Here is a 25632-nt window from a genome sequence, read left to right on the forward strand (position 1 = left end):
GGCCAGCTGTCAGGGCAGATATGCCATTATGAAGGAAAAGAAAGTGCCCTGGTGATGCTTTCCACAGCTTTGATCAGTTTACACACAGAATGAGGAACAGACAGACACAACAACAAGAATTATCACATACAGTACCACAGAGATAGGAAAGCGAACTAATTAAACTTATTTGAGTGCTGCCTCTCCATGTTGTGTTTGACAAACATGAAAATATGTAAACATTTAAAGGAACAGTTCACCCGAAAATGAAAATCAACTGAAAATCTTGACAAGTAGTAGTGATGCCTGATTCGTGAAGACTTGTTATTTTTAAATAACAATTCACAAAACTGGTTTGAATGATTCATTAATAAATCTATTTTTCAAGTTCAGCTCACTGACAATGGTTAATGACTTATATTTTGGTTAATTACATAAAGCTATTGTATGGTTTCTGAAAACTTGTAATGGTGTAATAACTTGTTTATGGTGCTTTTATATCCTTTAAGCTCGAGTAAAAACTGTAATATAGTATTGTATTATTACAATTTAAAATAACTGTTTTCTATCTTAAAAAGTATTTTCAGCAGTCATTACTCCAGTCTTCACTGTCACATGATCCTTCAGAAATCATTTTAATATTTGGTGCTCAAGAAACATTTCTTATTATAATCGATGTTAAAAAAAAAAAAGTTGTGCTGCTTAATATTTTTGTGGAAACTGCTACATTTTTTATTCAGGATTCATTGATGAATAGAAAGTTCAAAAGAACAGCAATTCTTTAAAATGTAATCTTTTATAACATTAAAAATGTCTTTACTGACACTTTTGATCAATTTAATGCATCCTTGCTGAATAAAGTATTAATTTATTTAAAAACAAAAATCTTACTGACCCCAACATTTTGAAAAGTACTGTATGTAAATGAGCGAACCATACATTATTCAGATTTCTCCTTTTATGTTCAAATGGAAGAAAGAAAGTTATATAAATTTGGAATGACATCAAAAAATTATAACAGTTTTCATTATAGGTGAACTATTCCATTAAGGAATATTTTCTGTTGATCTTATATGTAAGATCTTCAATAAATTACCTCAGCATTCAAAATAAATCACAAAGACTCATAAATAGTCAAATTACTTCCTCAGTGTGACCATTGTCTGTACACAGCCTTCTAAGAAGCGCCTTCGAGAAGGAACCAAAAAAACCCTTACTTTTCCCATTGCGTTCCATTTTTTTCCATGTCTCACCAACGCAATAAAGTCCTTTAAGAGCAGACCTGAGTGTGGCCAACCTCCAGTATCCCAGGATGCTCTCCTGCAGGCCTACCTGATGGCAGCCTGACGGCAGTATCCGGATGCAGCTCCTGCTCTCCCTTCAGTACCGCTACCGCTTCGGCCGTAACCTCCTGCACGATCCGCGCCGACACTTGTTCTGTGCGACACATACACATACACACTTGCATCAACACACGCCCACGTGAGCATGTACACGGGCAAATATTCACACATACTTTCTGAATCAAACCAGACAGGATTTTTTCACTTCTTTAGTCACACTAAGTCAATAAGCAGTCCTCACAAAGGGCTACAATTGTCACATGTAGTGTCTGTAGCAATCGCACGACGAAGAAGGGTATCAGAAAGAACAGTCTTTAGTCACAATACTCAGGAAATAAACCAACCATGCAAACTAAAACAAGAACCAACCAGAGACTAAACATAACAGGGAGTATAAATACAAGGCGAACATAATGACAGACAGGACCAGATAATACTGTATGTAACCATAGGAACAAAAGAAGACATCATCAGAAACAAATGAAACGGAAACTAAACAGAGCAAGGATACAGGGACTAAGGGAAACAAAACAGAATATCAAAATAAGAGTCCATAATCGTGACAACAATGTGCGCTGAGCCAAAGAGAATAAGATTGTTTTACATAATGAGCACACTATAAGACAACTATGTACACATATGGCGGCCCATGTCTTTATTGGTGTTAATAACAAATATTAATCTTGTTTTAAATCGCTTAAAAAGGTCAATCTCAGAGGCTTCCCCGTAAACAAACATAGAGCACAATGACTTTTGATGTCCACTCCCATTCAAAAGTTTGGGGTCGGTCTGATTTTCAAAAAATGTTTAGTCTCTTATGCATTACTACAGTCTTCAGTGTCACATGATCCTTCAGAAATCATTCTAATATGTTGATTTGGTGCTCAGGAAACTTCTTAGTTTTATCAGTGTTGTGTTGATTAATATTTTTGTAGAAACTGTGAAACATTCTTCAGGATTCTTTCATTACTAGAACAGCATATATTTGAAACTGAAATCTTTTGTAACATTATAAATGTCTTTTACTGTCACTTTCAATCAATTTAATGCACCTTGCTGAATAAAAGCATTTATTTCTTTTATTTTTTTTAAATTTCTGACTTCAGACTTTTAAATGGTAGTGTTTGTGGCTGAATAAAGCAAAAGAATCTTTACAGAGACAAACAAACAGTTAATTTAATGTATAATAATTCAATTCAACATGTCAAGCAAGCATGGCACTAGTTATTACATCTTATCAATGCTGTTTTTGATCTCTTGCACATTTTCCTAAGCAGAGGCAGAGAAATTTACAGTGACATTTATCGGTCTACACTGAAACTAAAAATTACAGTAAGGATACAGTAACAAAACCCAAGTGGCCGATAAAACGTCCCGTCGCTCATTGCTTCCAGCAATCACAGCTTGTTAAGACAGGAACTCAATTTTAAAAGAGATCACTTTTTATCACTTGTCGCTTTGGTTAGGAAACAGAGTTAGAAAATACAAATGAAATATCCAATTAACAGCATAAAGACAAACTTAAGGCATAACTGTACATTATTAAAGATTGAGTCAGTCTACAGAACTGTTCTTTTCTATAATTGCTTAAACACAATTTCACACCAAATAAAAAGAACTTCCAATGTGTAATTCAGTCTTATCTCTCTCCTTTCAGACAATATTAATTTAAACGTCTAACTCAGATGGCCTAAAACTAAGGAAAACATTCAAAAAAGGAAAAGAAAAAAGCTCAAAATGGCAAGAAAATTGGCAGCACTTTGAGAGAGTAAATTGTCATGGTAACAGCAGATTGGGGAGCTATAAGAAGAGACTGCAACCGATTAAGCAGCGGGCGGAATACAGCCCACGGATTGGCTGGCAACACGCATCCAAGGATAGACTCTGCTTTAAAACAGCACTATTAAAAGTATCCCTCTGCGCTTTAAGACACTAACACACTTGCTGAATTCTCACAAACATATCAGAGATGAAGAGATACATTTCAGTGGCATCGGTAGTGATTTCAACCTGAAGATGGATCTAGTTAGTGTTGTAATGTCCACCCATAGCTGATCACTGCCAAAGACAACACCTACAAATCAACTGTGTAGGCACTGTGTAGGAGTATGAATTTAAATGTGTCCCAAAAGCACATCTAGTGCAATGACAAACTCAGCATAATGTTGTGAAGAGCCCTGAATCTTTTCTGTATTTGCAATATTAATCATTTAACATGCAAGCACAAGGCGACTTCTATTTAATCGAAGTTGATGCTGCAGTGATCAGCTAACATGTGCTCAGACACAAGGCCGACACATTAGCACTGACGCAGAAAAACATTGCAGCAGGGCTTACGTCAAAGCTTTCTGAAGAGATGCGAAGTGATTAAGGACCATTTGCTACTCCTACTCTCTCTCCAGTGCAAACAGACTGCATGATGGGAGTCAGCATCGCTTTTGTTTCTTGTGCACTTTTCAGGCACAATTTCCGCCCACCTTACAGCCTCAGCTTCCGCCCTCCCACTCACAGACACACATACACACACGCACAATAAGGGAAAAGAGTTCTGCTCAGATGCCATTAAAATGATATTCACCCACACAGACTCGGGTTCGTGATACACCATCAACCCGAGGTCAGACTGAGACCAGTTTCTCTAGAGGAGAGTCATATTAAATAATTCATTCAATAATTAAAATTCTGTCATTTAGTCGTACTCATGATGTTCCAAACATGTATGTTGTTGTTTTTTTCCCACAAGAGGTGAACTTCTGAATAATGTCCTTGGTTTAAGGTTTAAAAGGACAAAAATTTGAAGACAAGTAATTTGGACATTATACAATAGCTTTATGAAAACATTAATATGAACAGGAAAATCATAATTTTATGCACTGGATCAACATGATTCGTTAAAAAGATCCAACTCAGAATTTTTAATACAGCTCTTTTCTACACAGCACAATGAGAATGAGATTTGGGTGCTGCAATAATAGCAGATTTGACTACTTTCTTAAATTTCACTTGTTTAAATTGCACAAAACCATCATATGACTACAGAAGACATGGACTATATGAACTATAAGTCATTTGGACTACTTTATTGTGGCCATTTCTGGAGCATGGTATTCATGGCTACTTTGAATTTTCATTGTATGGAAAGGAGTTACATGAAAATTCATTAAAATTTCAAGTAACGCTTCAAATTCTCATTGACATTGGCTGTTTATGTAAGCAATAAGGTACTCGAGGCTGTACTGTATTGTGAATAAGTCACGGCTGAAGGGAGTTGGTAGGCACGATGTGAAGCGGAGCCGTGACTTATTGACGATACAGCACTAGCCTCGAGTACCTTATTACTTTTATAAAATGGTTACCACACAATACAAATATTAAAGCCAGAAATATGTATCAATGCAACTTTCATGAAGTAAACTTTTTCTAAAAGCCTTCCTTCCGCCGGAAAAAATAGTCCCTGACCATGAACAGCAACAGAAGTTACATTTTCACGCCATTAGATGGCGGCAAAGACTGTCTTTATGAGTGTGTCAGACAGTAGCGAAGACTTTTATATTGAAAACACTGAATTGTTGTGAACACGGAACAAGACGCAACTGACAAATGCTTTGACTAGCGCTGTTAGTCACGGGAAAACCGTGACAAGGTGACACATCGGACATTTAAACTGATTTTTATTATGAACATAGGACTGACCTGAAGGAAAATGCTCAATCTGAATGCAGGTAATAAACTCGCTCACTCGATCTCTTTCTCACAACACTCTTCTACATAATACAGTAAGCTTCAATGAACAATATCAATTGAGAACATACAGTTTACGTTGCTAAGGGTGTTGTGTTTTGATTCACAGAAGCGTTGGGTGAAGCGGTCATAGCCGTGTTTTATCGTGAATAAAACACAGCTATTGACCAATCAGAATCAAGGACAGGAACTAACCGTTTTATAATAGTACTTATAAAGCACGTATTAATGCCTTATTCTGCATGACCATTCTACATCCCTTAATCCTACCACATACCTAAACTTAACAATTACCTTACTAAATATAAATAAGCAGTAATTAGAAGTTTGAGGCAAAGTCAAAGTTAATAGTTAGTTAATACTGAGAATTTGACCTTAATCTAAAGTGTGACCAAATTTCAATTTTTGTAGAAAAAGGTTTTTGCAGGTTTGGAACAACATCATCAGGGTGAGTGCATGATGACAGAATTTTTTAGTGAAATATCCTTCACTCAAGTGTTTTTTCCATCTATAAATAAAGCTGCTGAAAATGTAATAAATTGCATAATATCTTGGGGAAAAAAAGATGTTTACTATGTAATAATGAATATGAAATAACAAATTACATAAGCTGATCTTCACACCCAATTACTGCATGACTCAACAGAAGGGCAGAGAATATGAACATGACCAGAGACCGAGCGAATTGATTAATTAATATATAGGCTATTTAGCTCTCTCTGGTGTCATGCTCGTTCTCTGACAAAACAGGTATTAACTATATTGTCTGTGAGCTTTCTACTCTATATTCTTCGGTATACAGCTCTCTCTCTCCTCGGCCACCTACATCATAGTTAGACCATATCTGTAAAGCAGTGTCACTATAGATTCACTTTCAGGGCAAACCTGGCCAGTCTATCACAGTCTTTGTGTCTGACAGATGTGCTGGTGTGTCTACCCAACATCCCCCTCTCCCCCCCTTGCGCCTGTCCACACCCGTCTGCGAGAGATGTGCTCAGATTGCTGATCAGATGGGTTTGCCTCCAGCAAACAATAGCTCAAATCCCTGAGACATCAGCAACCACAATAAGTAAATACCCCAAAAAGTAGCACAAACAAAGCTGCACACCTAAGAAGATGAAGAATATTGCATTGTACATATCTGTTATTCACATGGACAGTCATATTTCCCCCTTAGATAGGTGGTAGGAATCAAATTCAAATCTATTTGCAGGCACTTTCAGCAAACATGCAATATATACACACAATCTGCACTACTCCTAAAGTGCAAATATGCTTACAACCTGTTATTCTAGGGCAGGGATGCCACTTAAACCTAGAGAGAACCTCTAAACCAACCCATTAGAAAAATCAAAGCTCTTACCAAATAGTGCAGTGCCGGTTATCTGTCTGTCTGGAGGCAAATGCTTCCCTGTGCACTCTTAGTCGTGTCTGCTGCCAAAAGCAAGCCGGGAGAAGGAGGGGGATGGCTGGTACTCCATGCCAGGACTCCCCCGCCAAAGAGCAGAGCTGTTGCCACAGCAACACACAGCCTGGGCCCAATCTGAATGGTCTCCCAGCATGCCTAGGCTGTGGGTTTTGCCGCCCTCGGTGTGTGAGTGACACAGCCATATTACTGACTCCCTGCATCTGTGCTGCTATCTCATGGTTTCTCTACATCAGTGGATCTCAGATAGTGCAGAAAGCCGGTGGATTGTGAAATATCCCAACTTAACACTTTAAGGTAAGGTTTAATTAGTTAATGCATCATATATCATGAACTAACAATGAATACCTTTTTTTTTTGGCATTTATTCATCCAGGTTAATTTTTATTTGCATAATTATACTACTGATCATTGTTGAATCATGTTTGTTCAACTTAAAATTATAAATATGTTATAGCATATGTAGACATTAACATTAATTAGTATTAATTAATTACTTAATTAAAGCAGTAAAAGTATTGTATGTTAATGGTTAACAAATTAAATCTTAATGTAAAGTGTTCTAATTCCGGTGAGCTAAGAGATAAATATAATAGTATAGAATTGAAATGAAAATATGGTAACACTTCAGTTTGAGGAACAATTAGCCTATAACTTTTAATTAGTTGCTTATTAGCCTGCATACTGGATGTTTATTCATACTTATAAAGCACATATTAATGCCTTTTTCTGCATGACCATATTCTAAATCCTGTAAACCTACCCTATACCTAAACATAAACACTACAACAATTACCTTACTAACTATTAATAAGCAGTAAATTAGGAGTTTATTGAGGGAAAAGTCATAATAATAGTGAATATGTGTTCCCCATACTAAAGTGTTACAGACACAAATATAAGCAAAATTGATGATACAATTATTACTGAAGTCATAATGAATGAACTAATGTAAACCTTCCCTTAATAAGCCACAAGATTCAAGGTATAATTCAAAACTATACTACAAGTAATTCTAGACAAGATATGTGGCAAAGTTCCATATCATACATGAATGAATGAATGAATGAATGAACATATGCCATAATGCAAAACATATGCCATCAAGTAGGCTTAAATAAAGTGGTCTTTATGTTGTTCCACCCATCCTGTGCATCATTCCAGGATGGCACACTTTTTAGTACAGCCCCTATAATTCAAGCCAGCAGCTGCCTCAGCAAGCAACCTCTCTCTCTCTCTCTCTCTGCTTCTCAAGTGTCCCGTTCTTTATGCAAAGCAATGTCATATGTCGCGCTGTCAGTCTCTCGGTCTAGCGCCTCTTGTGTGTCTGAAGGGCCCTTGTACGTGTTGGTCTTGCCAATGCCCCTTGGCTCAAAAATCTCACCATCACACAGTCACAGAGGCAGAGAAACTATTTTCAGGGAAGGTCTTTCTCTCCACAGAGACACATCATCATCAGACCCTCTCTTTAGAATCGAGCAGTTCTGCTCACGTCAATAGCAAACTAAAATATGAAAACACAACCTGGATTATTAATTAAACACATAGACGCAAGCAAAAGAAACAAGCTGTTTCTCTTGGCTCACAGTGATTTATAACGGCAGGTTTGTTAATGAGAAACGCATGAGCGATGTTAACTCACAACCCTGTCTGAAGGATCGTTAGCATTAGAGATGGGAAGTCCATATCCATCACTCACTGTCAGGGATCGGTGCGGTGATGCTTTCCGCCCGGCTTTATGCTGTATTAAGTATTTATGGAGGTGACAAGGGAACTGTGATGATTTATACAGAGGAGAGAGATTACTGGAAAGCAGGAGGATTTCATAAACACATAAAACTGCTAAGAATAACATTTGACACATACTGGACACTTAACTATCAGCGGTGACATATAGTAAACTGTATATAAAAAGAGCAGTATCTGGAAAAAGTGAACATATAATAAATGGATTCCTAACAATATTCTTAAAATATCAAGCTTTCCTTGATCTTTTAAGATGAAAGAGCCTGATGTACTATGAAAACAAACTAACTTTTAGAACAAAAATGACTCGTTCTGCAAACTTGTGACATTACGCAAACAAACACATTAAAATATGACTGCACATTTTAATGACGTCTATTCGATCATCAGAAAGGACAAAGTAGAACAGAATAGATTATTTATTGCTATGGGTCAGGGACAGGGGATAATAGTCATGAAAACCTAAAAATAACAATATATAGTATAAACACATAATAAATACATAATGCATAATAAAAATGTATGTGCAGTTTTAGGTGAGCTGTCGTGTGATTGAGATGTGTGCAGATGTCAGAGCATTTCTCTCAGTGAGTGCAGAAGAGACACACTTAGAATGACCTGTTATGCATCTGTCTCTTCAACTGTCCATCTAACTCTTTACACTACCCTTCATCTACACATTTCCATATCAACATTTCTGCTGATGTGTCAGTTCTAGCCCTGTCTGGCCCTGTCCAGAATGCCTCTGCTCGACCCCTCCCACCCAGTATGAATTCTAACATCACTGCAATCCATATGACAGAAAAATCACAAAAAGATTTCATTAATAAGTTAATATTAATAAGTTTCCTCAAGAAACATTTCACCCTGAAGTCAAAACTATATTTTGTATAAACAAAATGAAGCATATTTTTTTTAAAGATAAAAACGTCTTTAATTTCATAACAATTAAGCACACTGGTGTCGCCTTCATCCAACTGTCAGTAGCCTACTGTAATATGAAAAAAAAAAATCTTTAAATTGTAAAGTACAATAGTAAGCATAATGGCAATAATTCATTTATGCTGAAAAAGTATATGGATGATTTTTAGGGCTGCATTACAATTAAAATAATATTTTTCACATTTAAGTAACACAAATCGGATTTTTTCACATTACAGTAATGTGAAATTTGGGGTAAAATGTTTGGTAATACTTTAGTATAGGGAACACATATTCACTATTAACTATGACTTTTCCCTCAATAAACTCCTAATTTACTGCTTATTAATAATTAGTAAGTTTGTTGTTAAGTTTAGGTATTGGGTAAGGTTAAAGGATCAAGAATATGGTCATGTATAATAAGGCATTAATATGTGCTGAATAAGTACTAATAAACAGCCAATATTCTAGTAATATGCATGCTATTAAGCAACTACTTAAAAGACCCTAAAATAAAGTGTTACCAAATGTTTTAATTGTAATGGAAATAATGACACAGTGTGAATAAATCTTAATGGTTAAAAAAATAAGAATACCGTTCATGCAAAATTCTATATATACACTACCATTCAAAAGTATATAACTAACCTAACCTATATAAGGTTTTTAAAGTTTGCTTTGGATAAGATGGATTACTAAAATCATGGATTCAGTGCTGACTCTGTTCTTTGATGAATAGAAAGTTGAAAAGAACAGAATTTATTCTTTTGTAGCATTATGAATGTCTTTACTGTTACTTTTTATCAATTTAATGTGTACTTGCTAAATAAAAGTATTAATTTCTTTCAAAAAAAGCTGTATTGACCCCAAAATTTTAAAGCTGCAGTCCGTACGTTTTGCCTCTTTGTTGCCATCTCTGTTTGAAACCTGCAATTGCAGTTATTTGCGGAATTATCATCTGTACGTGGTTTGTGCATCGGCACAACTCCTCAGCACGGATGAATCTAATGTTTGCTGTCAGTCACCACACAGGTACTGTACAGGTACTTCAGAATCACAGATTGTAGTCTTGGAAGTATGACCAAAATAAGAATTTTCACTGGAGAATGTCATCTGAACAAGTATCAAATCTGCCACTTTTGTTCTGACCAACTGAGGGGAAAAAAAGCATTACAATAAATTGTGCTACAAATGGTGATTAATCTAACGATCGCTTAGCTCATATCACATCAAACCTTGCAAATTATTATTATTGTTATACTTTGTTCTCATATTGTTAATGTTAACAACATCAGCATTGTGTGACTATGTGTATTTAGTGTGTATTAGCGTTACCTGTAGATTTTATTTCTGTACAGTCTAATCTCTAATTGTCAAACCATACAACCTGCCGTCAAAATTATAAGTTTAATTATTCCAGCTGCTGTGAGAAAAGGCTATAAATGATCCACTAAAGCATCCTCACATGATATATCCTACTAGCTGGGACTCTTTCTTAATGTAAACAGGCGTGACGCAAAGACAAACGGCGACACACTCCACCAGTACCACTCAAATTAGAAAACATTATTATAAGCTTACCATTGTGAATTGGGCTAAGGTAAGGAGAGAGTTTTTTCTAATCGATTTTGGGGTTAAATAAGAAAATTTTTGTGAGATTTTCCATTAAATGCCTGTAATGCTGCATTTGTTCTTGTGCATGTGCGTGCATGTTTACCCTTACATATGTACAGGAGTGCTGGTATTGTTTGTTTGAATGTAATAGGCAGTTATGATCCATCATTACAGGGGTAATTAACAGCACCACTCCCTCCCCCCGAGCAGGGTTCACAGCAGCAGCTCTCACTATCAGAGGGTTGCCATGGTAGCTGCTCCTTTGCAATTTTGCAATCCTCCTTTGCAGGATGTAACGCAGAGAGTTTGTGGTATTTTTTTAATGAAATATTAAGATAAATCGTCTGTGGGTAATATGTAGTTTGGCTGCTGAACTACAGTATCTATTATAACATTTCAGCAATTTTGAGCCTCTAGCAATAGGAACTTTATGAGTTTGCGACCATATTCCGCACTCACAAAAATAATAATGGGATGCAGTTTTGCTTTTACTTTTGTCCTCTTGACCTTTGTTTCAGCCTCAGATGGCACACCCCATCTGATCCATGCATACTGCACACAAAAATGTAAAATGCTGGCTCTTCAGTGTCACATGAAATAAGTCTTCAGTGTCACACAAATCATTGTGTGTGTGTGTGTGTGTGTGTGTATATATATATATATATATATTATATATTATATATAGGTTTTAAAGGTATATTAGGTTTTAAAGAAACAGCAGCAGTTATTTATAGGCTGCTGTCAAAGTCATTAATGTTAACCAAACAACACAACAGAGCTTTAACAAAGATTAATCTATATTTATTTTATACAGTGAACACTATAGTGTTATTTTACATTTAATTTTTACATTTCTGTACCTGAATACTACTATTAGACCTTACTTGATTTGTAACTTTGTTATATTGTATTTATCTATGCTTGTAATTAGTGTATTTTTCTCATTTTATTACTGACTGACTGTGTCTTTAAAAATGTTTGAACTTCATTAGTTAGGCTAGTAGTTTTTGCTGTGGTATCAAAAGTACTTAAAATGTGCTTTAAGTAATAAATGGAATAAAATTATATTTGAGTAATGGAGTAATGGATTTGTCAGCATCATTACTCCAGTCTTCAGTGTCACATGATCCTTCAGAAATCATTGTAATTTGCTGATTTATTATCAATGTTGGAAACAGTTGTGCTGCTTAATATTATTTTATAACCTGTGATACTTTTTCAGGATTCTTTGATGAATAAAAAGTTAAAAAATATTAGCATTTATTTAAAATAGAAATATTTTGTAACAATATATACTACTGTTCAAAAGTTTGGGGTCAGTAATTTTTTTTTTCTTTCTTTTTATTTTGAAAGAAATTAATACTTTTATTCAGCACGGATGTGTTAAATAGATAAAAAATGATAGTAAAGATTTATATTGTTAGAAAAGATTTATATTTTGAATAAATGCTGTTCTTTTTAACCTTTTATTCATCAATGAATCCTGGAAGAAGTATCACAGGTTCCAAAAAAATATTAAGCAACACAACTGTTTTCAACATCGATAATAACTGAGTATCAAATCAGCATATTAGAATGATTGCTGAAGGATCATGTGACACTAAAGACTGGAGTAATGATGCTGAAAATTCAGCTTTCGTTCAAAAACATTAAAAATAGGAATGTTTCCGAACTTTTGACCGGTAGTGTATATATATATATATAAATATATACATACACACACACATACACAGTCTTACAGCCTCTTCCTGTGGGCAAAATAAACTGCAATAAATACCAGATGCTAGCCAAGACCATGGCTAGCCAAGACTACTTGACCTCTACCATATGACAATATAAAAACTTGGAAAGGAAATCCTGAACGACCTTCAGTTCATTTTTTAGTGTCAAAAATAAAAAAATCTTATGTGAAATGGCATCTATGATTTTAGCATTATCTGGCTCTCACCAGCAGTCACAGCATGTCCAGAGGCGAGATCTCCGTTGAAGCCGTTCTCTTTGGCGTAGGAGGCGGCAGAACCAGTGTGGCCACTACCAGGCTGGCAAGCCCTGTAGGAGGAAGAGAAGCCGTTCTCTCCATGCCCACCTGGGGAGGATGAGCCCTGGGCTCCCGGAGATGACCACTGGGGGCCGCTGTCCTCGGGCTGCCGACCGTCTGCCATCTGAATCAGAGGGGAGGGGTTCACTCCTTACTCCTGAAAGATCAGGAAAAAAAAATGTTGATACATTGACTAAACACCTTTTGGGCAGAATGCCATTCAATATTTAAACTAAATTAACATTTGCCATCTACTTATGCAGCCTACAGAAGAGTCAATGAACAAAGGTATATTCGGAAATATGAGCTTACTAAATATGGCATAATACTGTAGATGCTGAATATATCACAATGCATTGTGAATAACATATAAACAATATAATAATATATTGTTGTCACACGGCCACATCACATTGCATGTTCATTTAGCATAGAAAGTTTTTTTTAAAGAAATTAACACTTTTATTCAGCAAGGATGCATTAAAATTGACGTTAATGTGCAGTAAAGACTTTAATGTTACAAAATGTTTTGATTTTGAATAAATGCTGTTCTTTTCAACTTTCTATTTATAAAAGAATCCTGAAAAATGATACACATCACAGTTTCCACAAACATATTAAGCAGAACAACTGTTTTCAATATTGATAATAATAAGAAATGTTTCTTAAGCCGCAAATCAGCATATTGATTTCTGAAGGATCATGTGACACTGAAGACTGGAGTAATGATGCTGAAAATTCAGCTTTAAAATATATTAAAACAGAAAACAGTTATTTTAAATTGTAATGATATTTCACAATATTACTGTTTTTACTGTATTTTTGATCTTAGTTAGCATAAGAGACGTCATTTAAATGTATTTTTCCATGCTGTTTTTCCGATTAACCTGTCCCTGAACGACAAATAAAAACTGGTTGTTAATGTTACACGTCACGTCAGTATCTTTCTTTCTACGTGGGCTATTGTTAAGCTGCAAACAGGACCAGACAACATTGGTAGGTGCCAGATATCATTTGCGCTGCATTGAAAACCACACTCTGACAGCAGATTCTTTGAAAAAGGACAGCAGCGTGTCAGTGTGATGTGTACTTTCTTCACATCTTTCTCACCTGTCACAACATATATGAAAAATGAGGGTAAAGGACGGATGAGCAGCCTGTGTTTTGATGATACACTTGACAGAACATGTGTTTCCACTGAATTGGGTGGGTTATAGCAAATGTCACCATCTCCTGTCGGCTATGTACTTACATGGGCAATGAAGATACAATGCATGTCAAAACAAGGTCATTTACCCTCCATAAATAAGAAAGAAAGATTAAGAAAGAGATGGCGAGAGAAGCCACACAGTGTGCCAGCAATTAAAGCTAAAGTTTCAGAGTGCAGCGGTAGCTTGTAAATCTTAATTTGTAGTGTCTGCTCGTGTCCGAACTCTGCCCTCCATCTCTCCCACGCTCTCTCTCTTTCTCAGTTCTGCCCTGAAGTGGATTTTCAGATGACTTTGGGCCACCAGAGATGTTCATGATATCTTAATTGCTCTGTAGGGTTGTTGAGCAGCATGAGGAGAGTCTGTCTGTGCTGCTAATGGAGGCTTTGATCAGCCACAACTCATTCGTTCTTTCTTACTGACAGTAACTCCTTGAGGGAGGATGGCTTCCTTCCCTCTCACTTCCTTTCAATCTCAATCCCTCTCTCTATGTTACTAGGGACTCGAGGCTTTTAGGATTATTGCAACTGGTTGATTATAGGAAAGGTTTCTGCCTGATTGCTCAGAGTAACTCCTCAGCAAACTCCTGTGATTCCTGGTGAAGGAAACAGCTATGTAATCCAAAATGAGGTATTATGTTATTTAATTTAGTGATGTTGCTAAGGCAAACATCGCTTTGCTCATATATAAAGTTACACAGGGATTTGGGCAAACCGCCAAACCATAAGTATTGCATTTCAGCCTTTGGCTTATACCTTAAATGATGTGGTTTGAAGAAGAGGGGTGTGCTGTATATAAGAAATCAGACGATTGCAATATTCGCCTGTTGGACCACTAAATGAGCAAAAGACAACATAGATATATACTGTACATTGAAGGAGGGACCCAAGATATATGCAGTGAATGTCTGAATAAAATATAATAAAATAATACATAAAACATAAAATAAAACTTTTTGCCAAGACAGGATCAAACTATTTTGTTAATCCTGGAATAACATCCCTGTCCAAAAATTTAGTCCTAACCCTATCCCCACCCCTAAACCTAACCCTACTTATCCATAAAAACAGAGGAAAATTATGAATAGCATTGATGTATAAGCACCTAACCCTGGTTTTAAGCCTAAACTTGACATAAACTGTAAACTTGTCCCTCAAACTGATTGGATGATTGGAATGTTGTTCCAGGACCAACAAAGATGTTAATCCAGGAACATGTTGTACTTGGTGAAATCACATTCACCTTTGCAGTATAGTGACATAAAATCTCATATGCAAAATATTAAGTTTAATTTAACTTGTAAAACCAACTGCAATGGCCAAGGGCTGTCACAAAAAGTCACAGGAGTGACTCAGCCATATCATCAATGTCGTATATGCTGAATTTCTAATCAACGACAAGCAAACCTCGTCTGCTGAAGGCCAGATACACTGCGATTATGGTCTGATAGCTTGTTGGATATCAGTAGTGCCACAGTCATGACTGAACCCCGCTGAGATCTTGATTAACTGGGGAATCATGGGAAAGCATTAAACCTAGCACGAAAAATTCAATCTAATGCAGCACTCCCACTGGTGCTTTACACCAAAAGACTTTCAAATATCTGGAGTCGAAAACTGTTTCACAAAGTTTGAAAAACGTTACAGAAAACTATGTAGAGAGACCTTCTGAATGCTTTAAAACACACAGCATGTATAAGTGCTCGTGTAAAGTATGGTGGTCTCAAAATAATAGAGGACTACAAGGTGGACTCTTTTGATTTGAGACTTTAAGTAAATTAGTAACCACTTAATACACCTTAGCAACCAGACAGCAACACCCTGGCAACCAACCACAACATGCTAGCATTGAGGAGACAACTTTGGCACAGGCAAGCTTCAGTAAGAAATATAAAAGTTTTTAAATAAAGCTCATTTAATTAGCATTATTAAATGCATTAGGTCATTTAAGCAAAATGTTAAAATGCATTAGTATATATAAAAATAAACATTAACCAAGATTAATAAATGCTGTAAAATGTATTGTTTTTTTGTTGATTAATAATGATTTGATGGATGGATGGATGGATGAAACGTAATTGTAAAGCATTACCAAAATTGCTTTGATAAATAAATAAATAAACAAATAAATATTTTTGAATATATGCCTGTAATATTAACGTGTGTGTTCCTTTGTCTTCACTTGCACTGGTTGTCGCCGCATTACATTACTGATCATTTACATAAAGTTCAACTTTTCTCAACTGGACACACTCACATTTTATTGCCAACAGTCGCATGTTGGTCATGTCATCTCAGATCACCAACTCTCACAACTAATGACATTGGGCCACTTTGTCGCTGCAAATCACTGTATCTGTGGACCTCCAGAGTGGCAGAGAAAGACAAGGACATTCACAACAGCTGAAGACCTCTGGCTGTGAGACCCAATTTATTTACTGGGGACTGACGAGGACTCTCTTTTTATTTGGCAATATTCCGATTTAGAGAAATAACTCCCCATAGAAAATCAGTAAACAGGTCATGTTGACTCAATGTCACTTTCTCACTTCGCAGTCTGTGCATGATCAAGGACACTTTTAGACCAGCATCAAGCCTTTAGGAAGACTTACATTACTCACTTACAAATACACAATTTTGCAGTCAGTCTCACTATAACAAGACATAAACTGATCACATTACAGTATCTGCAGTAAAGTGAATTTTTTTTTTGAAAAACAGCACACTCTGGTGGACAGAAATGATAATAACACACATTAAGCCTGAGGGGTGACTGAATAGACATTTCAGCAACAGCAGATGTGGTATAGTACCAGTTCTGAGCGCCAGGCTTCTGATAATCTTGATCTACAGAACAGATGCTGTGGAAGTACCAGATATGAGGCCAGCCAACAAACCTGACCTACCAGTGAAAGATGCTAGAGTACTTCTCCCCAAACGACAAGCCAAAGACTGTGTAAAGAGGAGCAAACGGGTCACTTGTAAAAAATTAAAGGGAGAAATCGTCCAATGCAGCAAAACATTTGCATTTATGCATTTAGCATATGCTTTTAAGAAGAGCAAAAGCAATTCATCACAGAGCCAACAATATGCACAGTATACAAAGTCAGGTTTATTAGAAAGCTAGAGTAGGAAACATGCTCGATCAGAGGAAAAAAGGCAGAGAAACTGAGCTGTAAGAAAGGATGTCCCGCCTTTTAGTTCAAAAGCCAGTCGTCTTCGTCTTTTTGCTAAAAGCATTGTGTTATTGCTCATTTGCTTAGAGTGCAACAGGGTTGATATTTTTGTAGGCCAAAACCTGGAAACAAGTTAGCATTTTAGCACTTCCAATTCCATGGTCCTGATGTCAATGGGTTTTTGGACTGGCTTTTGGTTAAACGCCTGAAATAAGGTTTGTGGTTAACAAAAGCTCAAGATATTTTCATGCTTTATGAGATTTTTTAAAAGGTGTCTTAGAAAAGCCAGCTGCTAGCAAGTGGCTAAACGGGCAGGTTTTTAGGGATTAAACGCAATCACACTTAACAAGTAAACTCATCCATTCACAAGTCTGCTTTTACAACCTCATTGTTTTGTTATTTTTTTAAATAAAAGACTGAAAGAGATGTCAGAAGCTTAATGGTGGTGATGTTGAAGTCATGTGACCGTGGTATAGTTTGTTTATAGCTTACGTTTAGCTTTTGACTTCTGACGATTGTATTTAGGCTTCAAAATTATAAAAGTTTTTCATTTGTGAAGATGTCTTTTTGTGAAAGTTTTTGTTGAGGGAACCAGGATGATGCTAAATTCTGGGTTGGCCTACAAAAATACGTCATCACTGCAGGAGTCTGTTGGCAGGACCAACATAAAATTATTATTTTTTTAGCCTGATTTCAGATTTAGAAACAAAATGCATAATGCTTTAGTCCAATTTTATTGGCAATTGGAAATATACGTTAAAGCTCACTTTCAGCATTTTTTATTTTAAAATTTTAAAATTTTCAGTTATTTTATCTATGGTTCGTAACATTTCTTACAGATTTCTGCTCGTTGTAAATCAGATACAGATAAATTAGCACAGTACCAGTACATTTATTTGAATGCATTAATGAAAGACTGATTGTGTGTGTGAATTAGTCGTACCGTCGCTCTATTAATTTTGAAGCTGTGGGTTGTAAGTAGTTACTTCAAAAGTAGAAAAATATATGCTATAACTTTTGAGTTTCTAAGCTACTTTAGTGATAAATCACAGGACAGCATTGACAACGAGTTTCTGCACTCCTCTCTGTGCACGTGATCTTCACGTGATGTGCGAGCTACTGTCTGTATGAGTGTACGTGTGCCACAATGCATCAGCGCAGTAGCTCAATATAATAATACACATCTGATGGTCTAAAATTGCTTGAATGTCCAAACTGACAAGCCTTAAAACACATACAACTGACAAAGTTTAATGAAGACGCAAGTGAAAGTAATGTCACTTTGGGGCTCGCGTGCTGTCTGTGTGTGTTGACTCGCCGTTTGAGTAGTTCACCTCCATGTTGCTTCCATGCTGCTGACTGGACGGGGCAGAGTCACGTGACTACACATGTGGTAGTATGTTTTTAAGGGGAAAGTATTAACTGTAATCGAATACTTTTAAACTAATGTTTAAAAAAACGAAATAAACCAACATGGGAAAATTATGTCGGTTAGAGGTTCTGAATTTCAGTTTTGATTACTTTTTATTTAATCATCCAGGCCTACTGTTGCGTGTCCTTAATCTGGCAACCCATGTGAGGCGACGAGTCTAATATTTTGAGTTTTAGACTGCAGTACCAATTTCAACCACTAGTTGTCAATATTACATACTGCACCATTAATAAAACATAAGCTCACTTTAACATAACTCATACATCTCATCCGCATCTGATTTCACAATTCAGATCAAAATAAAGCCGTCCTTCGGATAAGACGTTAAACTGATGTCCTGACTCTCTGTGGTCATTAAAAATCCCAGGATGTCCTTTGAAAAAAAGTAGGGGTGTAACCCCGGCATCCTGGCCGAACTTGCCCATTGGCCTCTGTCCATCATCATGGCCTCCTAATCATCTCCATATACACATACTGATTGGCTTCATCACTTTGTCTCCTCTCCACCAATAAGCTGGTGTGTGGTGGGTGTTCTGGTGCAATATGGCTGCCGCCGCATCATCATTGAGTGCAAAGAAAAGTGCTATATAAATGTAACAACTTATTATTATTATTATCTCATTTGTTCATTCTCCAAAAATTCGTTATCCACAAAAGCTGAGCTGTGATAGAGAAAAGAACATCACAAGCATCTGTTTATGGCTTTCTGCTTATTACAATTTACTCTCAGCTGCCGTGGCACTGCAGGGGCACTTCCTGCACATGGGCAGATGCTCACGAAATGGACATCCATGAGAGGACAGAGTGAATAAAAGGGCCACAGCACACTCCTCGTTCTCAGCCTGCCGGGCTAATGCATGGAGGAGAACTCCTGCAGAAACTGGGTTGATCATCACACATCCCTCAGTGTGGGCTCTGTGGTGCATTCTGGGAAATCAGCACCACAGGAAGCCAACCTGCCTCCTGGTCCCCAGCACAGAGATTAAGTCAAGAACAGGGCAAGCTGTTACCTTGTCCTCAGACGACCCCCAAACCAAATGTTCCCTCTAAAAAAAGAACAAAAACTTGACAGGATATCAAAAAACATGCACTTAGTTTTCACATCCACTTTCTTTAAAAGCACTTTTTGCTTTTCAGTGTGAACCTAGACCAACTTTTGACTGTTGTGCCAGTCAACAACTGTTTTTTAGCTATTTTGTGCAAATTAAATAAACTGACAAGAATCTATGGGATAAAATTTGCCATTTGACTCTTGGGCAAATGTTAGAAACTGAGCAAAAAGACACATACAACAGTTAATAAATGTAATGCATTTGAACCTCGATGATTCATATCACCCGCTGATGTAGATGTCAGAGTAAATAAATAGAAGCCGAACTTGTAGATGATAATCTGCCTGTAGCTGGTGCCATGCCAAAACTAAACCCAGTGCACCCCATGCAGTCCCAGCTGCGATTGGTGGATGAAGTGTGGCACATAGGAGCACGCTCTAATTGGTTGAGAGAGGATGGCAGTCAGACGAGCCATTTCTTTCAACCCAGATGGAAGTGACAGCTCTGACCTTCTTTTTTCCCAGAAAGGGAAGCAGGAAAAAAAACTCAAACTCTCCCTGGGTGAACTAGAGCCAGTTGGCAGACATTGAAGCCCCTGGCACTCACACGTCCCTGAGCAGATAGTGTGATATGTGCACCCTATCCAAACCCTGCAACCTTTAGGGGTGTCTGTGAAGCTGTGAAGTCAAAGCCCCAAACTGTTTTGGTTGGGATTTTGTTCATGCTGTCAGAACTCCCCACTGGGTACGGCATTAAATTGCCCCAGAAGAAGATGAACATTTGCATTGACATTCAAAGACTTCAACTTTTCTATTCTGAAAGTTCAAAATAACTTATGATGGATCCCAAATTTGAATAGGCGCACACCACGGTGGCTGGGATTAATTCTTGGAATATGGCACGTACTGACAGTAAACAGTATTTGAATAAATGAAAAAGGCAATTGCGTCTGGATGAACATTAAATCCGAACCCACATGACAGTAGAAATCCTCACTTAAACCCTTGTTTAAACCCTTTTGTACACAATTTCAAAGCACTTCAAGCACATGACAAATATGCAAGCAGAAATGCAGTAGAATTCATATGTAAATGCATGTATAATACATTCACCAATTCCTACACTCCTAAAAAAAAAAAAGGTTCTATTTATGGTTCAATGAAGAACCTTTAACATCTATGGAACCTCTTCATTGCACAAAAGGTTCTTTATAATGCAAAAAGTTTCTTCAGATTGTTCAACTGTTCTTCACACTAAGAAAAAATGATTCTTTTAAGAACTGTTCACTGAAAGGTTGTTCGGAAGAAACAAGAAAGGTTTCGCAGTCATACAGGTTTGGAACAACATGGTAGTGAATAAATGATTATTGAATTTTCATTTTTGAGTATGAAATATGCACCATTTATGAGTAGATAAGGCACAAAAGCATACCTTTTTTCTAGCGCAGTACTGTTATACCTTAAGTGTCCATATTTTTCAGAGTATGCACATCAATTTAAAAAGTCAAGCTGTCAGTCAGATTGCATGCATCGCTAATAATGCGTGGGTTTGTGCCAAATTCCAGCTCAAGTGGTTAAAAACACTCAGCTTGCCAAGACAAGCACTGGAGATATTCTACACACTGTAAGTAATCTACATAAAGAGTATGCTGGCAGTTGTTGCTAACTGCAGGTTAAATAGGCAGTATCCTTCATTCCTTCCCCCACTTTTCCTCTCTCCGTACAGATACCCAGCTCACTTCAGTGCAGCTGCATTGCAGAGCTCTTGGCTCACGCATACACACATGCCAAAAGGAAGACAGAACTGTAACTGGACTATGTTAGATGTAGACTGAGAGCTGTCTTTGGGTGTTACTGTACAATACTGCAAACAAGGACACAGATGCAGGTGTTTTATGGGCCTTTTTTTATTTGCTACAGGAAGATGTTAGCATAAACCTGTGGGTTTTAGTTAAATAAAGAGGCAGCATGTCAGCCAAAGAGGAGTGGGCATCATTTTCCATTGAAACAGTTGAAGTACCATTTCCTCTTGAATTATTCACTTAGGACTGTCACAGTATCTGTGAGAAATTTAATCTACCAAGCTGGGGATTCAGCATCCTGTCAAACATTTCTCATTTTCTTACACTGTGTAGAGAGGGCTTGCCAGTCTTTTAGGAACAGTTTTTTTTTTTTTTTTTTAAAGATTCAGGCATTTGGTCTGTATCATTTCTTATTGTACGTTGCCCTAATTAAACAAACAAACAAATAAATAAAAGTAAAAAGTAAATTAAATATATTATTGAGAAATATTATTACAATTTAAAATAGCTGTTTTCTATTTAAATATATTTTAAAATGTTATGTATTTCTGTGATGGTAAAGCTGAATTTTCAGCATCATTACTCCAGTCTTCAGTGTCACATGATCCTTCTAATATGCTGCTTTAGGGCTCAAGAAAAAAATTCTTATTTTTATCATGTTAAAAAAATAGTTGTGTTGCTTAATATTTTTGTGGAAACCATTATAAGTTTTCTCTCAGGATTCTTTGATGAATAGAAGGTTCAAAAGAACAGCATTTATTTGAAATAGAAATCTTTTGTAACATTATAAATATCTATTCTGTCACTTTTGACCAATTTAATGCATTCTTGTGGAATAAACGTATTAATTCTTACTCTTATAATTAATTATTTTTATTCTTACTGACCCCAAACTTAAACGGTATGTTAACGGAAGCTAAACAAAAAAAAAAAAAAAAAATCCTAAATATTATAGGAATATCTATAGGAACTACGATCAGAATCCAGAATGAACATTCCCAGTCAACATACAGTAATCAAAATCAATCCTATTTAGTAGGGCTGCCCTCGACTAAAGATTTTTCTGGTCGACTAGTAACTTAGTCGTTCATTTTAAGCGATTTGTTGACTAGTCGCACTTTCATTAATAAACCATATAAATCATAATAAAGAGCCTTTAATAGCCTAATCAGCGTTCAAGTGCACGCATAAAGCTTGCCACAGTGCACCAGCAGAAGTAATTATTATGAATGCTTCGGGGACAAACAGCAAGGAGATTGCTTTAACATTTTAATAATTAATATTTTCAGCTGCAGTGATGATGATGCTGACTCGTCATTTCCGCAGTAGTGGACGCGCCTATATGCACGTTACATAAACTGAGAATATTTGTTTTCCATTTGAATTGGTTCATTTAAAAATAGACATTTCGCTTTTTATAGCTATAAAATAGCTAAACGTAATAGCTTTTTATAGGGGGGTTCTTCTTTTTTTGGGCGTGCTCAAGTTCACAGAGAGAGAAGACAGCAGAAAGTGCACCCTGTTTTCTTTTTATTATTTTACAAAAGCACAATGTTTTGTTGTCACTGTGAGTGCACACAAATAAAAGTAGGCTCTTCACAGATTCAAAAGATGTATTACTCTTATCTGTATGACCAAAGATGACAGAGTATTTTAAGTGCAAGTGATCGTACCGGCACCTCCACCGTACCATACCGTACCGACACTGTTAGCTGTCATGCAGTAAGCGCGCTACTATTCAGCTTTCACGCTCCGCACAAACACTTGAACAGCCCACATTTTCTTAGGTTAATGTTAAAGCAAGGGGCCATGTAAACTACTAAGACACATCAAGATGTTCTTAAGTAAACTTTTAGCTTCCATGTTCCACTCAAAAAGTTTTAAAAGTGTGTGCGGGGATCAAAGAATCAAATATCCTTTTGGATAAACTGAAAGTCCTATTTTTAGTATATTTGTCCAGAATTTCAGATTGATGAAATTCAGATTGATGAAATTCTCAGCAGATGTTTAGAGGATTTAGAGGATTCTTAATACGATCCTTTATATAATTCCATTAGAAATCCTGCACATTCCTTTGGGATTTTTTGACTAGCAACAGTAACATCATCACTCATCTAGTTAACTTGCATAAGACTCATCACAAGAGAATGACAAGTGTCTATCTGCGTCTCATTATTTTGTTTTCCCCTTGGCTTTTCTCTAATTTTAAAATTATTATTGTTTGCTGTGGAAGCTTGAGTAGTTTAAAAATTCACAGTGGGGCTATTCAAATCTGCGATACGAATGATACTGCTACAGCATCTAACACATGCAATTAAAGCCTGCAGGCTGGATTACACATCTGCTGTGAAACCTGTTAAAAACAAGCTTGCATAAGTGTGGTCGTGACACCATTCAGTGCTCTGCACTTCCTACAGGTTTAATATGGATGCTAGTGCAGCAGTGAGGGTTATATACTAGCTAAAATGGAGAAAGGGAGAAAGAGTTATTAAATTATGTCGTGTATAGATGCCAAATTAGTTTCAAATTTTCATTCACACAGTGCAATTCAATCACTGGAATATCCTTTACTGTGTGACTCACGGCTGACTCATAAAAAGAAACTGGTGGCTTAATCCAAAATATTACAAGATTAGCTTTTTCCTAATCTTTTTTTATTGGCGAAGATTTTTCACATGCATTCCGTAAATGAGCATGCATGTTTATCAACATGTAAACACTCAGACATGTATGTGCAAACATCTATAAAACCAACAGCTGCACGTGTTCTAGTCAAAAAACATCTCATCTCTTTTACACGTCTGTGTGTGGGCGTCCACACATGGGAACATCGACCCGCCAAGCCACGTCCTACCCATCAACATGAACATGTAAACATTCATTAGACAGATAGGAAGAGCCTTTGCGTTTTTCTCTCTCTCAGAGGGCCCGATGTGCATTCAAAAGCAGAGAGAGGAAGGCTAATGAAAAGCCCTTCTGCTCCAGCTTCGCATGAAAACAGAAGCAGAGAGAAAAGCAAAGCATTGCTTATTAACTGGCTTTTGTTTTGGTATTTTGCGGGTGTGCGTCATGCTCATCAGCAGCTTGAAGGGCTCTCTGCCTCCCGCTCAACCCACTCACAGCTCCTGTGTACTGGAGACAGCACTAAAAACATTCTCTCCACCTCTAACTGCAGCTGTAACTATAACCAGTTACCACTGTATTACAATTCAGGGTTACAAGTAGGGATGCACCGATACCATTTTTTAAGGACCAAGCACGAGTACCGATATTTTTTTTCTAGTACTCGCCGATACCGATACCTATACATTTATTAATTTCTTTTCTTTTTTGGTGATGTGGCAGTTTTCCAAGTACAACACAGTGAGACTAATGAATGTAGGATGCTTCTTTATTATTACTCCAATGAAAAAAGTAATAATTTTTATGTGCTTGACACAAACTTAAAGCACAAATTTCACAATGTCCAATAACCTTCAAAGGGCATAATTACCAAAGTCATAATAATAATAATAATAAAAATAAAGTCTTTTTTTAACCTGCTTTTCAAAAAGTGCTAAACTAATATTACAGAATATATAACATAACACTGTGAACCAATGTAAACACAACCTAGGGTGACCAGATTTCTCATGGTGGAATACGGGACGAGTGGGCAATATGACCATGATATGAGAAATTTTATTTCACTATATATATATATATATATATATATATATATATATATATATATATATATATTCATTTAACATCTTTTGTTGTTTTATTAACATTAATGACAGACAAATATTTAAGTAGGCTACTCTCCCTTTAAGACCGAATCCATGAATGTAATATACTGACCACATCCCGTTTTCACCCACCTGTTTACATCCACTTAAGCCATAACCGCTTGTATTTACGTGAGATACTCCACACGATGGACATTTTATTTTATTACAACTATTTGTGCATTTGGCCATTCAGGCGCAAGGAGAACTGGGATTGCGCGCAAGAGAAAGCGGGCGCGCGAGAGAGTGCTTCTGGTCTGTCATTCAGCGCGATTTGCATCCAGTTCGCAATGTGTCGGTTGTCATCAGTAATTCTGAAGTATTTCCACACCCATTTCCAATGTTGATTACTACAAAAAATAATTTCAACTCAATGGAAGTGAACA

General features: G+C 36.6%; 1 protein-coding gene across 1 annotated transcript in view; it reads right to left on the reverse strand.

Annotated features, from left to right (window-relative positions):
• The window catches only part of map2 (microtubule-associated protein 2), a 114222-nt gene that overhangs the window by 31547 nt on the left and 57043 nt on the right, over positions 1 to 25632 (reverse strand). Inside the window, 2 exon segments of the mRNA XM_051905741.1 lie at positions 1312 to 1416; positions 12719 to 12965. Of these exon segments, the coding sequence (XP_051761701.1) occupies positions 1312 to 1416; positions 12719 to 12932 (319 nt within the window). The 5' untranslated portion in view covers positions 12933 to 12965.

The sequence above is a fragment of the Ctenopharyngodon idella genome, chromosome 9 (assembly GCF_019924925.1).
Source record: "Ctenopharyngodon idella isolate HZGC_01 chromosome 9, HZGC01, whole genome shotgun sequence".
NCBI lineage: Eukaryota > Metazoa > Chordata > Actinopteri > Cypriniformes > Xenocyprididae > Ctenopharyngodon > Ctenopharyngodon idella.